This window comes from Geotrypetes seraphini, chromosome 10, assembly GCF_902459505.1.
Source record: "Geotrypetes seraphini chromosome 10, aGeoSer1.1, whole genome shotgun sequence".
Classification (NCBI taxonomy): domain Eukaryota; kingdom Metazoa; phylum Chordata; class Amphibia; order Gymnophiona; family Dermophiidae; genus Geotrypetes; species Geotrypetes seraphini.
This window is the reverse complement of record NC_047093.1, coordinates 136,363,193-136,384,041: the sequence shown is the minus strand read 5'-3', so window position 1 is coordinate 136,384,041 and position 20,849 is coordinate 136,363,193. Positions and strand designations below refer to the sequence as shown.

Here is a 20,849-nt window from a genome sequence, read left to right as displayed (position 1 = left end):
GTAATGTAATGTAATTATTAAGATAGACTTGGGAAAATCCACTGCTTTTTTCCTAGAATAAGCAGCATAAAATTTGTTTGTACCTTGCCTGATTCAGTACGAAAACATTAAGGTAGGCAGTAAAGAATGACACAAGGAAAAAATTTGTCCCCGTCACCGCCTCGTCCCCGCGACCACCGTCACTGTCACCGCCCCATCCCCTCAACCACTGCCCCTGCAACTACTGTTCCCGCAGCATCCATACAAGCCTCAGTACTGCAATATTTATTCAAGTTTCAAGTTTATTTGAAATATTTGATATGATCGCAATATCCAAATCCAATGCGATTTACAAAGATTAAAAATAAAAAAATAAAAACTCCAACAAACAGGACACTAAAAACAATTATGACATAAAGATGCAGTTGAGGGGGGGGTTAAAAAAAATTGGAGTAAATACAATGGGTAAAGAGACAAAAGGTTAGGGAACGTTACCCACTTAATTTCTACTTAGCAGTGTTCCTTGTCCAGATATATTCCAGAGTAAGGTCATGTGATTTTAATTGGGTCAGTTAAAGGCGTCCTTAAACAGCCAACTTTTTAGTAGGCCTTTGAACTTGTTAAGTAATTTTTCTTCTCTTATGTTGAAAGGAAGCAAGTTCCAAATTTAGCTTATTCCTTCCTTATAAATCAAAGTTCTGGCTGCTGAACTAGAGAAAGAGATGTTCAGTTGGCAGGGCTTTGTTTATACATTTTTATCAACACAACTAATATATTACTTTATCCTAAAGCAAAAATAAAATAAAATTTTTTAAAAAAAATTTTCTACCTTTGTTGTCTGGTTTCTGCTTTCCTCATCTTCTCATTCAATTCCTTCCATCCACTGTCTGTCTTCTCTCTGCGTCTTCCATGTGCTCTGTTACTGTGCCAATCCCTTTACCCCCCCCCCAAAAAAAAATTGGTCTGGCACCCATCTTCTTCCCTCTGCTCCCCCCATAGTCTGGAATCTCTGTCTTCTTCCCTTCAACGTCTTTGCCCCACTCTCTGTCTTCCCCATTTCCCTTCAGCGTCTTCTCCCCACTCTGTCTTCCCCATTTCCCTTCAGCGTCTTCTCCCCACTTTCTGTCTTCCCCATTTCCCTTCAGCATCTTCTCCCCACTCTGTCTTCCCCATTTCCCTTCAGCGTCTTCTCCCCACTCTGTTCCCCATTTCCCTTCCAGCGTCTTCTCCCCACTCTCTGTTCCACATTTCCCTTCCAGCACCCTTCCCACTTTCTTCCACATTTCCCTTCAGCGTCTGTTCCTCCACACCCCCTTCAGCGTCTGTTCCATTCCTTTCCACCACCTCCCTTCCCTCTCACCACCCCCCTTCAGCACCCTTCACACGGTCTGAGCATTTCCCTCCCTCCCCCTTACCTTCGTGGCACATTAGTGTAATTTGTGCAGGCCACCAGAGCCTGCCTGAAGTCGCACGAGTCTGTGGGCGGAAGCTTCTCTTCTGACATCAGGCTTGATGCACATCACCTATTCTAGTGCATATTTATGAAGTACAATTCTAGAATCTCTTCGTGGCACACCATTGTGCCGTGGCCCCCAGTTTGAGAGAAACTGCCACGAGGAATGATATTTTGTAGCAGTCCTATTTTGATGGTTATGAAGTAGTCCTAGGTTTTTGCTGTGCATACTGTATATTTAAAACCTGCAGTCCTTTTCCCAGCCTTCCTCATAGCGTTTTATTTCTCTCTTCTTCAGCGGATCATCCAATTATCACCTCTGTCTTCTCGCTGAGCAGGACGGAGGAGGAATCGTCCTATCCCAGGAGCTGGCAGCGGTTGGAGCAGAAATGCAGCACAGGCACCCCCTCAACTGGTACATCTTGGCCTGAGAGCTATAGGACATTAAGGGGCTGATACTGGAAAGGGCGCCGTAAGCTTGGTGGCAGTAGGCGCCCTACAGCCGCCTAACTTAATTGGTTTAATCGATGCACTAATTGCGCCAATTTAAAAACAATTAAAATCCTGCTAAAAGAAATGGAGGTGCCTATAAAATAGGCACTGGGATCGCGTCTACAGAGGCACCTCGCGCGATGCCTAAGTTCAATGTAGATGCGATTTGGACTGGAAATGATCTTAGGCGCTGTTAGGAATGATTCTTCCATCAAAGGTGGGTGCCGGTAATGTAGGCCATTAAAACCCTGGCCTACATTACTGGCGCCTACCTTTAACGGGGGCTGCGATTCTGAAAATGGCACCGTCACGTGATTGACAGGCGATCAATACTGGTTTAGTGCCGATTATGACACTGCTTGCAGAATCTGGCCCTATGAGAACATAAGAATTGCCATCCTGGGACAGACCAAATAATAATAATAATAATTTATTTCTTGTATACTGCCAAACCAGTAAAAGGTTCTAGCCAGTTCACAGCAAGATAAGGCTGAACATCCAGCCGATTTACAATACAAGAAAAGCTATTTCTTGAAGATACATAATGCCTAAAGATTAAAAGCATTAACATTAGAACACTTAAGTTACAAATTCATCAAATAGTTGTGTTTTTAGTAATTTTCTAAAATTATAGTAAGATGGTGGACTTTACGTGTAGGCTTGTTTGAGTAATTTAAGGAGAAATGGGAAACAAGGTAGCCTGGAAGCCTATTGAAAACTGATTTGAAGCAGATACATGAAAATTTGAATAAAACTCTGGCCTCTATTAGTAACCAATGTAATTTTTGGTAATAGGGAGTAACATGTTCCCATTTTTTCAAACCAAAAATCAATCGAACAGCAGTGTTTTGAACCACTCTCAATTTTTTCAAAATTTTCTTATAGGCACCCAAGTAAATTATAATTGCAATAGTCAAGGATACTCAATATCGATGACTGAACCAACACACGAAAGGAGACTGTATCAAAATATTTCTTAATTGTTCGTAGTTTCCAGAGAGCTGAGAAACATTTCCTGAGTAACAAATCTGTCTGCTGTTCTAAAGTAAGATGTCGATCTAAAGCCACTCCTAGTATTTTTAAGGACTGTTTTACAGGATAGGCCAGGCCATTAAAATGTATCATTGATACTTTAATCTTGTCAGTAGGACTGGCTAAAAAGAGTTTAGTCTTTTCAGGATTCAATTTCAATTTGAAATCAATCATCCAAAATTCAATCTTTTTTAAGATGGTTGCTATAGAATTTGTTAACTCTACTGTCAGACACGTGAACGGAACGACTATAGTGATATCATCAGCATACATACAGAACCTAAGATTTAAGCTTTGCAAAAGGTTACCCAATGAAGCTAGGTCCATCAAGCTCAGTATCCTGTTTCCAACGGTGGCCAGTCCAGGTCCCAAGTACCTGGCAGAAACCCAAAGAGCTGAGACTATGTGATGTCATAATGCCTCATTCCACCAGTGCCTAAGATCCAACCTCATAGAAACATAGAAACATAGAAATAGACGGCAGATAAGGGCCCACGGCCCATCCAGTCTGCCCACCTTAATGTCCCTCCCCTACCTTTGCCCTGTGAATAGATCCCATGTGCCGATCCCATTTGGCCTTAAAATTAGGCACGCTGCTGGCCTCAATCACCTGTAGTGGAAGACTATTCCAGCGATCAACCACTCTTTCAGTGAAAAAGAATTTCCTGGTGTCACCTCGTAGTTTCCCGCCCCTGATTTTCAACGGATGCCCTCTTGTTGTCGTGGGACCCTTGAAAAAGAAGATATCTTCCTCCGCCTCGATGCGGCCCGTAAGATACTTGAACGTCTCGATCATGTCTCCCCTCTCTCTGCGCTCCTCGAGCGAGTATAGCTGTAATTTGTCAAGCCGTTTTTCATATGGTAGATCCTTGAGTCCCGAGACCATCCGGGTGGCCATTCTTTGCACCGACTCCAGTCTCAGCACATCCTTGCGATAATGCAGCCTCCAGAATTGCACACAGTATTCCAGGTGGGGCCTCACCATGGATCTATACAATGGCATAATGACTTCCGCCTTACGACTGACGAAACCCCTTCGTATGCAGCCCATGATTTGTCTTGCCTTGGACGAAGCCTGCTCCACTTGATTGGCAGACTTCATGTCCTCACTGACGATTACCCCCAAGTCTCGTTCTGCTACCGTTTTTGCTAGGATCTCGCCATTAAGGGTATAAGACTTGCATGGATTCTGGCTGCCCAGGTGCATAACTTTGCATTTTTTGGCATTGAAGTTGAGTTGCCATGTCCTAGACCATCGCTCCAGTAGGAATAGGTCGTGCATCATGTTGTCGGGCACTGAATCTTCGTCTGTTGTGCATTTGCCCACTACATTACTCAGTTTGGCGTCATCGGCGAATAATGTTATTTTACCTCGAAGCCCTTCTGCCAAGTCTCTTATAAAGATGTTGAATAGGATTGGGCCCAAGACTGAGCCCTGTGGTACTCCACTAATCACCTCCGTCATTTCGGAGGGGGTGCCGTTCACCACCACCCTTTGGAGCCTACCTCCAAGCCAGCTCCCAACCCATTTCGTCAATGTGTTACCTAATCCTATAGAACTCATCTTGCTCAGTAACCTGCGGTGTGGTACGCTATCGAATGCTTTGCTAAAGTCCAGGTACACGATGTCCAGGGACTCCCCAATATCCAGCTTCCCCGTCACCCAGTCAAAGAAGCTGATCAGGTTGGATTGGCAGGATCTCCCCTTAGTAAATCCATGTTGTCGGGGATCCCGTAGATTCTCCTCATCCAGGATCTTATCTAATTGGTGTTTGATTAGAGTTTCCATTAGTTTGCTCACTATCGATGTTAGACTCACTGTTCTGTAGTTTGCTGTCTCCATCTTTGAGCCTTTCTTGTGGAGTGGAATGACCTTAGCCGTCCTCCAGTCCAACGGGACGCTGCCTGTACTAAGGGAGAGGTTGAAGAGCGCGGACAATGGCTCCGCCAAGACATCACTCAGCTCCCTAAGCACCCTGGGGTGCAAGTTGTCCGGCCCCATTGCTTTGTTAACCTTGAGCTTTGACAGCTCACCGTAGACACTGCTGGGCGTAAACTCAAAGTCACTAAACGGGTCAACTCATCAGTGATGTCACAATGGCTTCATTGTTCTATACTTTGGCTCAGATAAAAACAGACACACTGGGCCAGACTGAAGGTCCATCATGCCCAGTATCCTACTTCCAACAGTGGCCAACCCGGGTCCCAAATACCTAGCTAGATCTCAAGTAATAGATTTTATGCTGCTTATCCTAGAAACAAGCAGTGGATTTCCCCAAGCCATCTCAATAATACCTGTGGACATCTCTTGTAGGAAATTATCCAAGCCTACTACTACTACTGCTATTTCTAAAGGGTTACCAGACACACGCAGCGCTGTACATTAAACACGTTAAGAGGCGGCCCCTGCTCAAAACAGCTTACAATCTAATTATGACAGACACAGAGAACAAAAATGAATGTATACATGATACTTAGGTGAGAATTACAAGGGACTTAAGAGGTGGAGGGGGTAGGGTAGTAAGAGGGAATGACAACTGATTCTATAAACAGCCTAACTCTTAGGCACCACTCGGAATGGTTGTCAATCAACCATTAGGCGCCATTTATAGAATCGCGCCCAGCAGCGCCTAACTCAGCTTGGGCTTTGGTAGGCTTCCTGTTGTTGGCGCCTCCCAACACCTAAGTCACACCACACCTATTCTGTGCCCCTAACCATGCTTACTTTTGAGATTGGTATTGGTAAGCACCGCTGTGAGTTCTGCATGGATCTCTTAATTAAGTTTATTGGGGCGCTTTTAACGGTCAATTGCCCTGCCAATCAATTTTGAGTTCCGCGTGGAATTCGGCTAGTTGTCCCCAACCTAGGCGCCAAGTGACCAGTGCCGCCGAATAACACCGCAGACCACCCCTGTACTTCCCAGCTAATGACGGGCTGGTCCCTATCTAGAGCCTGGGTGGAGCAGGGACTTAACTGGGATGGCAAAAAGACTGTCCTGGGTTGCCCCTCCCCCACCCACTCCTTCCCTGGCCCCTCCTTTCTGCGCGCGTGCTCCCCTTCCCATCTCCCGTACCTCTTGAGCATTCCAGGAGCGAGCCGCAACCCCATCCTGCTGCTCGCACCAGCATCAGCTCTTCTTCCGATGTCACTTCTTAGGTGCGGGTCCAGGAAGTGACATCAGAGGAAGCGCCAACGCTGAGGTAAGCAGCAGGATGGGGTTGCTGCTTGTGCCGGGAATGTTCAAGAGGTACGGGGGAGCGGGAAGGGGGTAGAGAGGACGGATTCCCGGGGCAAACTGCCCCCTCTCCTTTACTACACCACTGGTCCGGCCTTTAGGAGCCAAGTTAACCAGGGAGCAGTCTGAACTTTGTCTGGTGCCCACTTCTGGTGCCCACTTCTGGGTCCTACTGCTATTCCACGTCAATGAACAACTCACCATTACTGAGATAAGTAATCACAAATCAAAAGAATGATAAGAAATGCACAATATCTTCTGATGATATTAAATGCACAATATCTAAAAGAATACTTAAAATAAGTAGACCGGTGAGGATTTCACCACTTGAATCTCCCCATTGAAACACCTTGGTGGGACGGAGGAGTGGTGGTTCTGAGGTCTTAAAGAACTGCTTAAACTGTTTAGTAAACCAAGAAAGGGGAAATTGAAAGACAGATCAACTAGCACCTTAGAAAAAGTATACATAAGTAGCACTTCTGGAATGTGGCATCAGCTTTACAGGATACACCAACAAATGCATGGACAATGGCGCCCCGTCAATCGTGTCCCATCCAATACGCGCAATGACAAGTACGCGCATGAAAATGGTGCCCCATCAATTGCACTAGTGTTAGGGTAAGGTTTAGATGAGGATTATGGGAACCCTTTAGGGTTCCCATAATCTTCTTCTAAACCTTACCTTAACGCTAGATACCAAGTGAATATTTTAAGTGTAGTGAGGTGGTTTCCCCCACCCCTGCTGTATGGAAATGCATTTGTTAGGGCGCAATTGTCGTGTGTGCATTTGATTTGCATGCAATTGTTGGGGCGCAATAGACGTCCACGCATTTGATGGGTCACCGCTTTGCAGACACCTCTTGACCCCTCCATCCTACTCATCCCCCCACCCCCAACATGAACAAGGACTGACTGATCTCCCACCCCTGTAAGAGGAAGGTTAATGGTTTAGATTTTTTTTGTTTTTTTTTTTTTTTACTCCATCAAAACTTACAAGGACTAGGGGGGACACTCGACATTACAGGGAGATACTTTTAAAACCAACAGGAGGAAAAAAAAATTCACTCAGAGAATAGTTAAGTTCTGGAACGCGTTCCCAGAGGTTGTGGTAAGAGCGGTTCATGTAGCTGGTTTTAAGAAAGGTTTGGACAAGATCATGGAGGAAAAAGTCCATAGCCTTCTGTTGAGACAGACAAGGGGGAAGCCACTACTTGCCCTTAGATTGGTAACATGGAATGTTGCTACTATTTGGGTTTCTGCCAGGTACTTGTGACCTGGATTGGCCACCGTTAGAAAATAGGATACTGGGCAAGATGGACCATTGGTCTAACCCAGTATAGCAGGACAGGACAATCAAGCCATTGTGACATCACTGATGAGGTTGGCTCTTAGGCATTGGTGGAATGAGGCATTATGACATCACAATCTCAACTCTGGAATGTTGCTAATCTTTGGGTTTCTGCCAGGTTCTTGTGACCTGGATTGGCCACCGTTAGAAAATAGGATACTGGGCAAGATGGACCATTGGTCTAACCCAGTATAGCAGGACAGGGCAATCAAGCCATTGTGACATCACTGATGAGGTTGGCTCTTAGGCATTGGTGGAATGAGGCATTATGACATCACAATCTCAACTCTGGAATGTTGCTAATCTTTGGGTTTCTGCCAGGTTCTTGTGACCTGGATTGGCCACCGTTAGAAAATAGGATACTGGGCAAGATGGACCATTGGTCTAACCCAGTATAGCAGGACAGGGCAATCAAGCCATTGTGACATCACTGATGAGGTTGGCTCTTAGGCATTGGTGGAATGAGGCATTATGACATCACAATCTCAACTCTGGAATGTTGCTAATCTTTGGGTTTCTGCCAGGTTCTTGTGACCTGGATTGGCCACCGTTAGAAAATAGGATACTGGGCAAGATGGACCATTGGTCTAACCCAGTATAGCAGGACAGGGCAATCAAGCCATTGTGACTTCACTGATGAGGTTGGCTCTTAGGCATTGGTGGAATGAGGCATTATGACATCACAATCTCAACTCTGGAATGTTGCTAATCTTTGGGTTTCTGCCAGGTTCTTGTGACCTGGATTGACCACTGTTGGAAACAGTCTAGGCTAGTTGGACAATCGGTCTGATCTAGTATGGCTAATCTTATGTACATATAACACCTTTCTATGACACAACCAAAAGTGGTTGACATATTATATATAGATACTTTTTCTGTCCCTGGTGAGCTCACAATCTAAGTTTTGTGCCTGGGTCATTGGAGGGTTAAGTGGCGTGCCCCCGAGAAGGGCCACAGTGTGAATTGAACCAAGTTCCTCCAGTTCTCAACCCCACTGCACTACCCAATTAGGCTACGCCTCCATTCTACATCCATAAACTTCAGTGACCTTCTCTTGCCCACATCATTCCCCCTCAGTGGTTTCTGTTTCCTATCATTCTCGTTCCTCTCTGTAAGTTTCAGTGGATTCGCTCGCCTTCAGAAACTTTGTAGGTCCTCTTCTAACTATGTAACTCATCTTCATACACTACAATGGCTTTCCCTTCCTTTCCCAGGTTACTCACTTTCACAGAATTGTTATCCTCCTCCCAGCCTATGGTTACCAGATGTTTTATTGAAACAAAGGAGGACATGTGGCCCCTCTCCATTTCACCCCGTCCCCCCCCCCCAACACCAGCCCCACACATACCTTCTCTCTTCAGGGCCGCACAGATGCCCTCCAGATGCAGCCCCGAGCTCAACACTTTTCAAAACCTGTCCATTTTCACTCTTTAAATATCTATATAAGTGCTTTGTAGAAATCATAATATTGCTTTTTCTTTCATTTGTATTTGTTCTTTGAATACTTAATAGCATGTTTTAATTTCTAATCCAACAGAGAATGGAGTCAAGACAAGCATTACAGAGAAGAAGTTTCCAGAAGACCCTGTTCCATCACTGGGTGTTGTCTCTACAGTGCATTCCACCATAAGTGGTCTAGGAGAGGGGCCGAAATCCAGCTCCCAGGGTGGCGAGAAGTGCTGGAAGGCAGAGCAACCTCTACAGAGCTTTTACCTTAGTGAGGCATCAGCCATCTGGCCTGAGCCGGAGAAGACTTTTAACAGCTGTCCAGGCTCTTCTCCCCAGGATGAACAGGCCCTGGGGAAAATCCTGGGCCCAGATAGCCAGCGCCTCAGAAGCTTTGGAGGGAGCACAGAGCTCAAGATTGAAGCGGGGAGGAGGCCATTTCAATTGACTGCATGTGAGAAGAACCTTCACCAAAACCCAGAGCTGAAGGGCCACTTGAGAGGCACCTCGGAGGACATACCATACAGGTGTGCTGAATGTGGGAAGGTTTACACCCACAGGTTGGATCTTAAGGCCCATGAGAGCACCCATGCGACTGATGGATTGCACACATGCAATGATTACAGGAAAAGCTTTGGCCAGGGTGCAGACTTCAGGGTGCACGAGAAGTTCCATGTGACGCAGAAGCCCTACAAATGTGCTCATTGTGGAAAGGCTTTCTGCCAGGGTGCGGACCTTAAAACCCACCTAGGTGTCCACGCAGCAGAGAAGCTATATCGATGTGCCGAATGTGGGAAAGGCTTCAGCCATAGCCTAGACCTCAAAGTCCACGAAAGGATCCATGCGGCAGAGAGGCCATACAAATGCGGCCTGTGCGAGAAGAGTTTTGGGGAGATGGCCAGCCTCCTCCAGCACAAGCGGAACCATGCGGGAGACCTCCAGCACCTCCCACCGTCACTGCAGCAGGCCAAGACATACAAATTCATTGAGTACCGAAAGGCCTTTGCACCAAGGGCCACCCACCCCAAGCCCCTCCGGGCCCCAATGGGAGACCGGCCCTTTCCCTGTAATGTCTGCGGGAAGACCTTTGGCAAGAAGCATAACCTCAAGGTGCATGAGCGGACGCACACCGGGGAGAGACCATATGGTTGTATAGAATGTGGAAAAAGGTTCATCCATAAGCACCATCTGATAAAACACTACCGAGTCCACAGGGCCTGACCTCAGGGGTGAACATTAAGGGGCATGCACGTGACATGGAGAAATGTGCGTTTGGTGCTACTCATACGAACCTCCATTACTGTGATAGACCTTCGCCCCTCTCCCCCTCCCAGATCATAGGAACTGGTTAACATCAAGACAGGACATTTCAATATAACTTGAACTGACGAGAAAATCAGCCAACAATTAGGTCACAGACAAGGGTCCAAATAGGGAGGTCATCTGAATTGTCAAAGATCTGTACTGTATATCTTCTTCCTTCTATCTTTTTGAAGCAGATGGATTTTCCACAATAATTCACTATGCCTGAGTTCACACATTCCCTTTTCACCCTCCAATAACACTTAATGCCTAGATAGGGGGAATTGCCTTGTTCCCTGTGACTCCATGCTGAACTACTGGTTAATACAATTCCAACACTCCACTGAAGCACAGAAATAGTAGAGAGCTCAGCCTAAGGCTCTTTCCCTCAACCCACCCCAGGTCAGGGCCTGTCCTGAGAGTCGCTTCCTACCCACAAGGCATCGATTCACTAGGCACCTGCTGCGGAGGGCTGCAGACATAGTTGGGGGGGGGAAGTCGGCCTGTTTGTTCCCATCCTCAGCACAGATACCCTTCTGTGTGCGTGCTAGGCTTTGCACACAGAAGCGGGTGAGGGCCGGGATGATACTATAGTTCATCACATACCGTACTCACAGATCTCCCTCTGTGCCCGATCAGACGAGGCTTTTTGGGGTGAGAACAGCGTAATTACATCGGTGAACTTGTTTGTCCTGTGCTTGCCACGGACACTGTATAATTGAGAAACAATAGCGTCAGAATAAATAAATGTTTGTCTTCTGTTTTATCAGTTTTAGAAATATATATACAGGATGGTCTACTCATGGCAGAAGAATGGGGAGGGAGGACAGCACTGGATAACTCTAACCAACCGAGGTCGATGTTCAGGTCATGGGCACCAGTTCACCAGATGTGCAGATTTAACCGGACACGTCCTCATTTTAGAGGACTATCCGGGTGTTCAGACAGATTTTGAAAACTTGGCAGTTTGTCTGGCTTTTGGAAGGCCCCGGCCTTGCCAGAGCTCGGGGCCGTGTTTGGAGGGCCTCTGAGCATGGTAGAAAACGGTTCATAGACAACCCAGCAATAGACAAAGGCGCGCGCCGACGACTGAGCGCAAGACGGAGGCGCGCGCCGAAGAAAATTAGTTTTTAGGGGCTCCAACGGAGGTTTTTGTTGGGGAGCCCCCCCCAGTTTACTTTAATAGAGATCACGCCGGCGTTGTGGGGGGTTTGGGGGGAAAAACAGGGAAAAAGTGAAGTTTTCAGCAAAATGTGGGGGGTTACAATCCCCCAAAACGCCCCCACAATGCGGCGCGATCTCTATTAAGTAAAGTGGGGGGGTTCCCCCCCACGCCCCCCCCATCGGAGTCCTAAAAACAGTAATTTTCTGCGGCGCGCACCTCCACGCTGCGCTCAATTGTCTGCGCGCGCCTTTGTCCCGGCGCGCTTTTGACCTGACACCGTAGAAAACTGGAACGCTCTTCTGGAATCTGTCATAGGGGATTCAAGACAAAGTTAGACAAGTTCCTGCTGAACAAGAGCTTGCGCTGGTAGGGCTAGTCTCAGTTAGGGCGCTGGTCTTTGACCAGAGGGCCGCCGCGTGAGCGGACTGCTGGGCATGATGGACCACTGGTCTGACCCAGCAGTGGAAATTCTTATGTTTTTTTATGCATCCGCACGAGCTCGGAGGCCCTGCAGACGCGACCCTGAGCTCAGGGAAGGAGATGAGATGCGGTCTGTGGGAGGCGGGGCTGAGAGTGGAAGAGGGCGGGGCTAAGGGTGGGGCCACACAACCTCTTTTTGACTTATACAAATATGGTAATGCTATGTGAATGCTCTAAACTAAAACTTAGTTTTCTAGACCGAGTCATCAACCAAGAGGAGCTCAACTCGGTTTACAATAATGTAAAACATAATACATAAATTTGACAAGAAAAAGTAGACTGAAACAGTTAATTTCCCAAATGTTTAGCAAACAAAAAAGTTTTCAGAACTTTCTGGAATAAGCAAAAGAACCTAAACTTCTTAACGTAAGCGGTAAAGCATTCCAGAATTTGGTTAATTTAAAAGCAAAGGAATAACTAAATCTCTTAAAGGTTCTGTTTTTACCACTAGATCAGGGGTGTCAAATGTATGTCCTCAAGGGCCGCAATCCAGTCGGGTTTTCAGGATTTCCACAATGACTATGCATGATTTGTATTAGCATACAATGAAAGTATTGCATACAAATAGATCTCATGCATAGTCATTGAGGAAATCCTGAAAACCCGAATGGATTGCAGCCCTCGAGGACCGACATTTGACACCCCTGCTCTAGATACTTGAGCTCCCCCAGCATCAGATCAGCCCTTAGCATTCCCTCCTCAGCCTTTCTTTGCAGCTGCCTTAGGTCAGGGCTACTCATTTCTGCTCCTCAAGGTCCACAGGCTCACCAGGTTTTCAGGATATCCACAATGTCTACGCATGAGAGAGATTTGCATATATTGCCTTCTTGGTATGCAAATCTCTTTCATGCATAGTCATTGTGGATATCCTAAAATCTGGCCTGCTCAGGAGGCATACGATCAAGCTACTACATAGTAGATTTACAACAAAGCGGAGAAAATATTTCTTCACTCAATGTGTAATTAAACTCTGGAATTCGTTGCTGGATAATGTGGTGAAAGCAATTAGCTTAGCAGGGTTTAAATAAAGGTTTGGCTAATCTCCTAAAAAAGAAGTTCAAGGGCCATTATTGAGATAGCTTGGGGAAATCCACTGCTTATTCCTAGGATAAGCAGCATAAAATTTGTTTTACTACTTGGAATCTAGCTAGGTACTTGGGACCTGGGTTGACCACTGTAGGAAACAGGATACTGGGCTTGACGGACTAACGACCCAACCCAGTATGGACATTCTTATGTGAGCCAAGTATAGGACAATCAAGCAATTGTGACATCACTGTTGAGGATTGGCTCTTAGGCATTGGTGGAATGAGGCATTATTACATCACAATCTAAGCTCTGGAATGTTGCTACTCTTTGGGTTTCTGCCTGGTACTTGGGACCTGGGTTGGCCACTGTTGGAAACAGGATACTGGGCTTGATGGACCTTTGGTCTGTCCCAGTACGGCAGCTCTTATGTGAGCCAAGTAAAGGACAATCAAGCAATTGTGACATCACTGTTGAGGATTGGCTCTTTGGCATTGGTGGAATGAGGCATTATGACATCACAATCTCAGCTCTGGAATGTTGCTACTTTTTGGGTTTCTGCCTGGTACTTGGGACCTGGGTTGGCCACTGTTGGAAACAGGATACTGCCCTTGATGGACCTTCAATCTGTCCCAGTATAGTAATTTTTATGTTCTTAAGCAGATTGGATACTGGAGATGCTTAAGCACCTGGAGTACCCACAAAGCTGGTGTATACACCTGTGGTTTCTGAATTATCAAAACACCTGGGAGTGGTTGGGAAGGAGGAGGAATGAGGAACGTAGCTTTTCATCCTTTCTCTGGATCAGGCATTTGAGTATGGGATTCAATTTGAGGCACCAACTTCTCATGAAGGATTTTCAGATGTTAGAAAAGAGAAGTGGGAGGGACCTCATGCACATTTACACCATGTAGGTAAACGTCTGTCATATCTCCCCTCTTCTGCCTTTCCTCCAAAGTATACAGATTGAGATCTTTAAGCCTGTCCCCATACGCCTTATGACGACAACCACGTGCCAGTTTAGTAGCCTTCCTCTGGACCAACTCCATCCTTTTTATATCGTTTTGAAGGTCTCCAGAACTGTACACAATATTCTGAGGTCTCACCAGAATCTTATACAGGGGCATCAATGCCTCCTTTTTCCTATTAGCCATTCCTCTCCCTATGCAACCTAGCATCCTTCTCGTTTTCGCCATCGCCTTTTCAACCTGTGCTGCAGACCAAAACCGCAGAGCTACGTTTTCCCATGATCCTCCAAAGGCATCATTAAGCAGGTGGGTTTTCACAGATGACATGAACAGACTTTACAAAACTATAGTAAAAATTGAAACAGACAAAAACAGAAACTGATGCCTATCATCTGTGCTAACGCAGCTGTCAAATGATGCTCGGTCAATTATTTTAGGTGCTAATTGGAGGAGTAACTCCCAAATGCCTTCATATAATGAGAGGTTTAGAGCTGTTTTTTTCACAAGCAACTAATCCCTTTCTAACAGCCCTGCAGTAACAAAATGAGCAGTCCCTAGAAACCGCAAAATGGATTTTTGCCAGGGATGGAAGGAGAGATTACATCTTTCCTTTATTTCCCCCAGGCCAGGCCAGACCTGTGTGCTCTTCTCTGCAGATCTGATCTGGCCACATTAGGCCAGGTTGAGCTGGTGGCCAGCCTTTGCTAAGAAGGAAAAACCTCACGTGCAATTTTGGTCACAGCATCTTAAAAATGATATAGTGGAATTTGAAAACCGTACAGAGAAGGGAGACAAACATGAGTGAGGAAAGGCTACAGACGCTTTTTGGAGGACTGTCCAGACTTTCCCAAAACCCGGCAGTTTGTCTGGGTTTTAGAAAGCCCCGAGCTCTGGCCGTATCTGGAGAACCTTCAATAACCAAGCGCAGATATCACACACATCTGTGCATGCTGCAGGCCATCCAGACGCAGACTGGAAGTCGGCAAAAAAGAGGCTTTTTGGAGGCAGGGCTGGAGGCGGAATGGGGTGTGTTGGAGTCAGAACAAGGCGGGGCTGGGGGCAGAAGGGGGTGGAGCCATGTGTCCAGGTTTCTTTGTTCTGAAATATGGTAACCATAACTAGGGCTCTTTGGTTTTATGACCAAGCACCCTACAAACCAGGAAAGCAACACCCATACCAGAACCCATATCAAGACTACACCAGATATAGTCAATCTTCTCTCCAAACCATATACTATAATCATACGCCAACAAGAAAGCAAACCATGTTATCGGTGTCGTGAACCCTAATGAAGCAATGTAATCCCTAGATATGACCAGGCTCTTCCAAACTGTAAATCACATTGAGCTCCTTCTGGGGCATATTAGCGATCCATAAATGCTAATGTAATGTGGCAGAAGAACGGAACAGGTAGAAATCAAGGCCCAGATTCTCTAAATGGCACCGCTGTCGGCGCCGCCAGTCATGTGTCAATCGCGACAGCGTCATTTAGAGAATCGCATCTCCGGCAAAGGTAGGCACTGGAAGTGAAGGCCAGGGTTTGACGTGAATGGCGCCTAACGCCACTTCCAGTGTTAGCTATGCCCTCGGTGGTGTTAGGGGCCTTTGGGGGTGCAATTTAAGTGCTGGTTTTTTTAGTAGTATTTTAAATAGTGTGTCCTTCTTAACTTAAGACACCAGTAGGGCACCTAAGTTAAGGGCCAGATTAAGAACATAAGAATAGCCTTACTGGGTCAGACCAATGGTCCATCAAGCCCTGTAGCCTGTTCTCACAGTGGGCAATCCAGGTCACTAGTACCTGGCCAAAACCCAAGGAGTAGCAATATTCCATGCTATCGATACAGGGCAGAAAAATACTGAAGGGGTAGCAAACTCAACCGCTATGTTGTTACTGTTGAGTGACTAAAGACAGTTGCTTGAATTGAGGAAAAGTCACTTCATGAAAAATATTCATAAATGTTAATTCAATAGTTGTCAACAGTGGGAAGAAATTACGTTTTGACGGCATAAGTAAATCGCATTTTATGCTTTATGAGCTTTCACCTCCAGTTTAACTGCGTTTGTTTGTCGGTTCCCTGACGCAGGACCGAAACGTGGCACGTCGGAACCAGCTACTTTTCAAAGCTAAGTTCAAACAAATCTGTTTTTATATCTTAGATTTGGATAAAAGGCTAAGCATAGCTGTAGTAGCTAGCAACATAACAGTTAACGAGAGTTTTTCACCTGGAGCAAATTTATCTTGAAAACTGCAATGATTGGGTGGTGAGGCGGAACATATTGCCTTTATGTCTCTGAGCAGAGTTCTGTTAGATAAATAAATTGACAACTATTGAATTAACATTTATGAATATTTTTCATGAAGTGACTTTTCCTCAGATCAATACAGGGCAAGCAGTGGCTTCCCCCGTGTCTTTCTTAATAACAGACTATAAGAAGTGCCTAAATCACTGATTTAAGTGCCTAACTTAATTGGAAAAATGGATATAATAACTTTAATTATAAGCTTCAACAAGTTTAGAATTGAGAAATAAATTTTTAATTAGCTGATAGGCGCCTGTCCTATTCTACAAATGGTAGGCGCCTATCACATGGTGCTTAGCAGTGCCCAACACCTAAGTGGGTGTGTTTAAGGGGTAAAGCAGCATTTAGACATAATTCTGTAAAGAACTTAGGCGCTGGTAATGTAGGCCTCTAAAACCCTGGCCTTACATTACAGCCGCCTAGGATTCTGTTAATGGCGCTCAAGCGTGACTGGAGACAAGCAGCGAAGCTACTGAGTAGAAAATTTACAAGTTGGAGAAAATATTTCTTCAGTCAGCGCTTAAATAAACTCTGGAATTCATTTGCTAGAGAATGTGGCAAAAGCAGTTAGTTTAGCAGGGATTAAAGAAGGTTTGGACACGTTCCTAAAAGAAAAGTCCATAAGCCATATTAAGAAGGGCTTGAGAAAATAGATTTTTTTCTGGGATAAGTAGCATATGTCTGTCTGTTCTTTTCTTAGTATCCTGCCTTTCAGTGGGTACAAACAATGCAGTTCACAATATTAAAATCAAGTAGGAAAGGAACAATAAATTAATATCACATAAAATCTGTTTTACTCCTGGGATCCTGCCAGGTACTTATTCTTATGTGAACCAAGTATAAGACAATCAAGCCACTGTGACATCACTGATGATGTTGGCTCTTAGGCATTGGTGGAATGAGACATTATGATGCAGAATACCAGCTCTGGTTATCAGAGAAAGGAATTTTTCACATTATTTATTTATTCAATTTTTCATATCATTTTCCCAGGGGAGCTCAGAACGGTTCGGGTACCCAAGCATTTTTCTATGTCTGTCCTGCTGGCTCACAATCTAGCTAATGTACCTGGGACACTGGTGGGATTAAGTGACTTGCCCAGGGTCACAAGGAGCAGCGTGGGTTTGAACCCACAACTTCAGGGTGCTGAGGCTGGAGCTTTGACCACTGTGCCACACTCTCCCCTTAAAAGTGATAGTTAGGGGCCCATGACCCTTTTTGCCCAGGGACCCAAATCACCATTAATCTTTTGAGATCCTTCTAGCTTCTTAGGAGCTGGATTGGCCACTGTTGGAAACAGGGTTCTGGGCTTGATGGATCTTCAGTCTGACTTGCCCAGTAATGCTTATTTTTATGCAAAGGGGGCTACTAGCCCACTCGATCAGAGTACTTGTGAGTGGGGATAGATTCTGTCTTCCAAAGGCTACTGGTACAAGAGCTGCTCTTGCCTTTCCTGCACTAGGTTTACCAGATTTTGTCCCAAAAAGAAAGAGGACCGCATGGCCCCGTCTCGTTCCACCCCCGGCCCCCATGCCGTTCCAACGCCAACCCTAGCACCACACAAACCCCCGTCTCTTCGGGGCCGCATTTGGAGGGCATCTGCACATGCTCGGAAGCGATGCAATGACGTCATATGCGCACATGTGTATGACATCATTGCATCGCATCCGTAAATGCGCAGATGCCCTATAGACGCGGCCCTGAGCTAGATGGTTTTCAAAACCCCGACAAACTGCCAGGTTATAAAAACCCATCCGGATGCCTGGACAGTTCTCTAAAAAGGACATGTCCGTTTAAATCCGGAATCTGGTAACCCTATATTGCACCCCTTTTCAGCCTGAGTAGGAAAGGTCTAAGGCAGGGGTAGGGAACTCCGGTCCTCGAGAGCCGTATTCCAGTCGGGTTTTCAGGATTTCCCCAATGAATGTGCATGAGATCTATTTGCATGCACTGCTTTCAATGCATATTTATTGGGGAAATCCTGCAAACCCGACTGGAATACGGCTCTCGAGGACCGGAGTTCCCTACCCCTGGTCTAAGGGCTCAACACCTTAGGCGTAGGAGTTCTGAGAACTATCACGGCTTCATCCCACCTGGCCTGAGTCCGAAACTGGGTATATCCAGATACGGCATGGACGATAAGGAAGGGGAAATTTGGACTTGTCTGTTGGATTTCCTTCCCTTGAGTCGTCCAGATCAGTCCAGAACCACCTATGGAAGTCCTGGCAGTCAAGGGTTCTTGGTCTGATGAACTCAGAAAGGTTAACAAAGAGTAGGCTGTAGCCTGCTCTGACGGCAGCTATTTCCTTGGTGTATGAAATTCTTATTCCTCAGTTAGTGACTGTGAACTGATGATTTTGACTGCACCAGGTTTGGCTTTGGAGATGAATTAAAAAACGTAAGAATTGCTTTCAGAAGTCTTACCTTTGATATAAGGGGAGCAAAGTCATCTCAAAACTGCTTTTCTTTAGCTCCATCTGCTGGCAGGGGGGGACATAAACACTCATTCAGACTATTTTGGCAGGACTCAAGGAAAGTAGATTAACAGGTAAGTCCTAATTTCCCCTTTCCAGGCAAAGCTTACTTAATTTATTTTTACTTAGCCCAGGTGCTTCTGGCTCCGCCTCGTCTTTCTGCAGGTTCACTGCCCTCTCCACAGCTGTGGGTGGGTATTCAAAGGGAAAAAAAACTCTCAATTTCTATATCCAAGGTACTACAACTTGGTAAATTCTCCCAAAAGTCTTACAGGGCAAAATTTACTCTCCCAACTGAAGCATCTACAGGAGGTGGGAGCTAATCTGGACATATCTAAAGCAGGCAGGAAATGATGGAACTACAATCAGAAGGAAACCAGCTGTTCCACCATCCTCCCCACCATCTCCAAATGCCGCAGCACAGTATAAAAAATCCACCATGGCATCACTGTGTCGATGCACCTTCGGCGTCAAAAACTCATCGCCTCCATGGCTTCATTTTCTCAAAGATGGGAGTGGGTAGCCAAGAGCACCAATGCGTCACCGGTAAGTGGGCCACAAGGTGTGATTTCACTTTTGTTAGCAATAAAGTGAGGGAAAAAAAAGACAGATGCATTATAGGAGACATTTGGGAATAAAAGCAGATTTGTTTCAGCCTGACCTAGGGTGAAGTGGCTGAACCTAAGGTACCCCCTCAATTCAGAGCACATGCAAATCAAGTTGCTACCCTATACACCAGCGTCTCTCAAACTATGTGCCATAGCACAGTGATGTGCCCTGAAGAGATTCCGGGCGTGCCACGAGAAATTCCAGAATTTTACTTTATAGTTAAAAATTCCCTTCATAAGTATACACCAAAATAGATGACAATGTACGTCGCCTACGCTAGAGTCTGTCAATTTTATGAGCATCTGTGCACGTAAGGATATAACCGCCCAGACAAGCATCATTCTTTGATGTGATTGGTCCTTGAAAACTAACGGCAAGTAATTTTAGTTTTATTTTTTTATGCAATCAAGGCTTTGTGACCATTTGGATCTTCGGAAACTTGGATTTTCAGCTCCGACAGACATTAAATTTTAAAAAAAGAGAACGACTGAAGATGGTGGATGATGAAATGCATGTTTGCTTGTCAACTATCGAGCCGCGCTTTGAGTTAATTTGCACTCAAAAACAAGCCCATTGATCGAATTGATTAGCAATTGTATTTTATCTACTTTAGTTTTATCGTTGTTACAATTAGCCATACATAGTGTAAAGAATTTTAAATAAATAACTCTCAAATTTATCCCTTCTTTTACAAAACCACGCTAGCATTTTTAGCCTGGTCGCGGCAGTGACAGCTCTGATGCTCATAGAATTCCTATGAGCGCCATTGCTGTTACTGCCGCAGCCAGCACTTAAAACTGCGCTACAGTAAAAAAAAGGGGGGGGGGGTTTAATTTTTTGTTAATTTTGCAATTTTATAATTTCAATGATAGCGTGCCACGAAAAACATTTGCTCCATTTGTAAAAAGGGGGGGGGAGGGTTAATTTTTTGTTGGTTTCGCAATTTTATAATTTCAGTTATAACGTGCCACGAAAAACATTTGCTCCGTTTAGTGTGCCGGAGCCAAAAAAAAAAGTTTGAAAGACACTGCTGTACTCCTTATGACCAGCGGGGGAGAGGGAGCCGAAGGCAATACCACTGAAATCCCAGTGTGCCAACTACCCCAGAGCCAGCCCTATAAACGGGTTCATAGACAACTCGGCGAAAGACAAAGGCGCGCGCCGACAACTGAGCGCAAGACGGAGGCGCTCGCTGAAGAAAATTACAGTTTTTAGGGGCTCCGACGGGGGGTTTTGTTGGGGAGCCCCCCCCAGTTTACTTAATAGAGATCGCGCCGGCGTTGTGGGGGGTTTGTAACCCTCCACATTTTACTGTAAACTTAACTTTTTCCCTAAAACCAGGGAAAAAGTGAAGTTTTCAGTAAAATGTGGGGGGTTACAACCCCCCACAACGCGGCACGACCTCGATTAAGTAAAGTGGGGGAGTTTCCCCCCCCCCCCGTCGGAGCCGTAAAAACAGTAATTTTCTGCGGTGCGCGCCTCCGCGCTGCGCTCAATTGTCTGCGCGCGCCTTTGTCCCGGCACGCTTTTGACCTGAC

General features: G+C 45.6%; 1 protein-coding gene across 1 annotated transcript in view; it reads left to right on the top strand.

The window, feature by feature from the left end:
• LOC117367702 (zinc finger protein 135-like) overlaps nucleotides 1-11,051 on the top strand; it is a 32,532-nt gene extending 21,481 nt beyond the window's left edge. Inside the window, exons 7-8 of the mRNA XM_033960522.1 lie at nucleotides 1,731-1,847; nucleotides 9,078-11,051. Of these exons, the coding sequence (XP_033816413.1) occupies nucleotides 1,731-1,847; nucleotides 9,078-10,207 (1,247 nt within the window). The 3' untranslated portion in view covers nucleotides 10,208-11,051. The remainder of the gene's footprint in view (nucleotides 1-1,730; nucleotides 1,848-9,077) is intronic.
• Nucleotides 11,052-20,849: the final 9,798 nt, after the last annotated feature.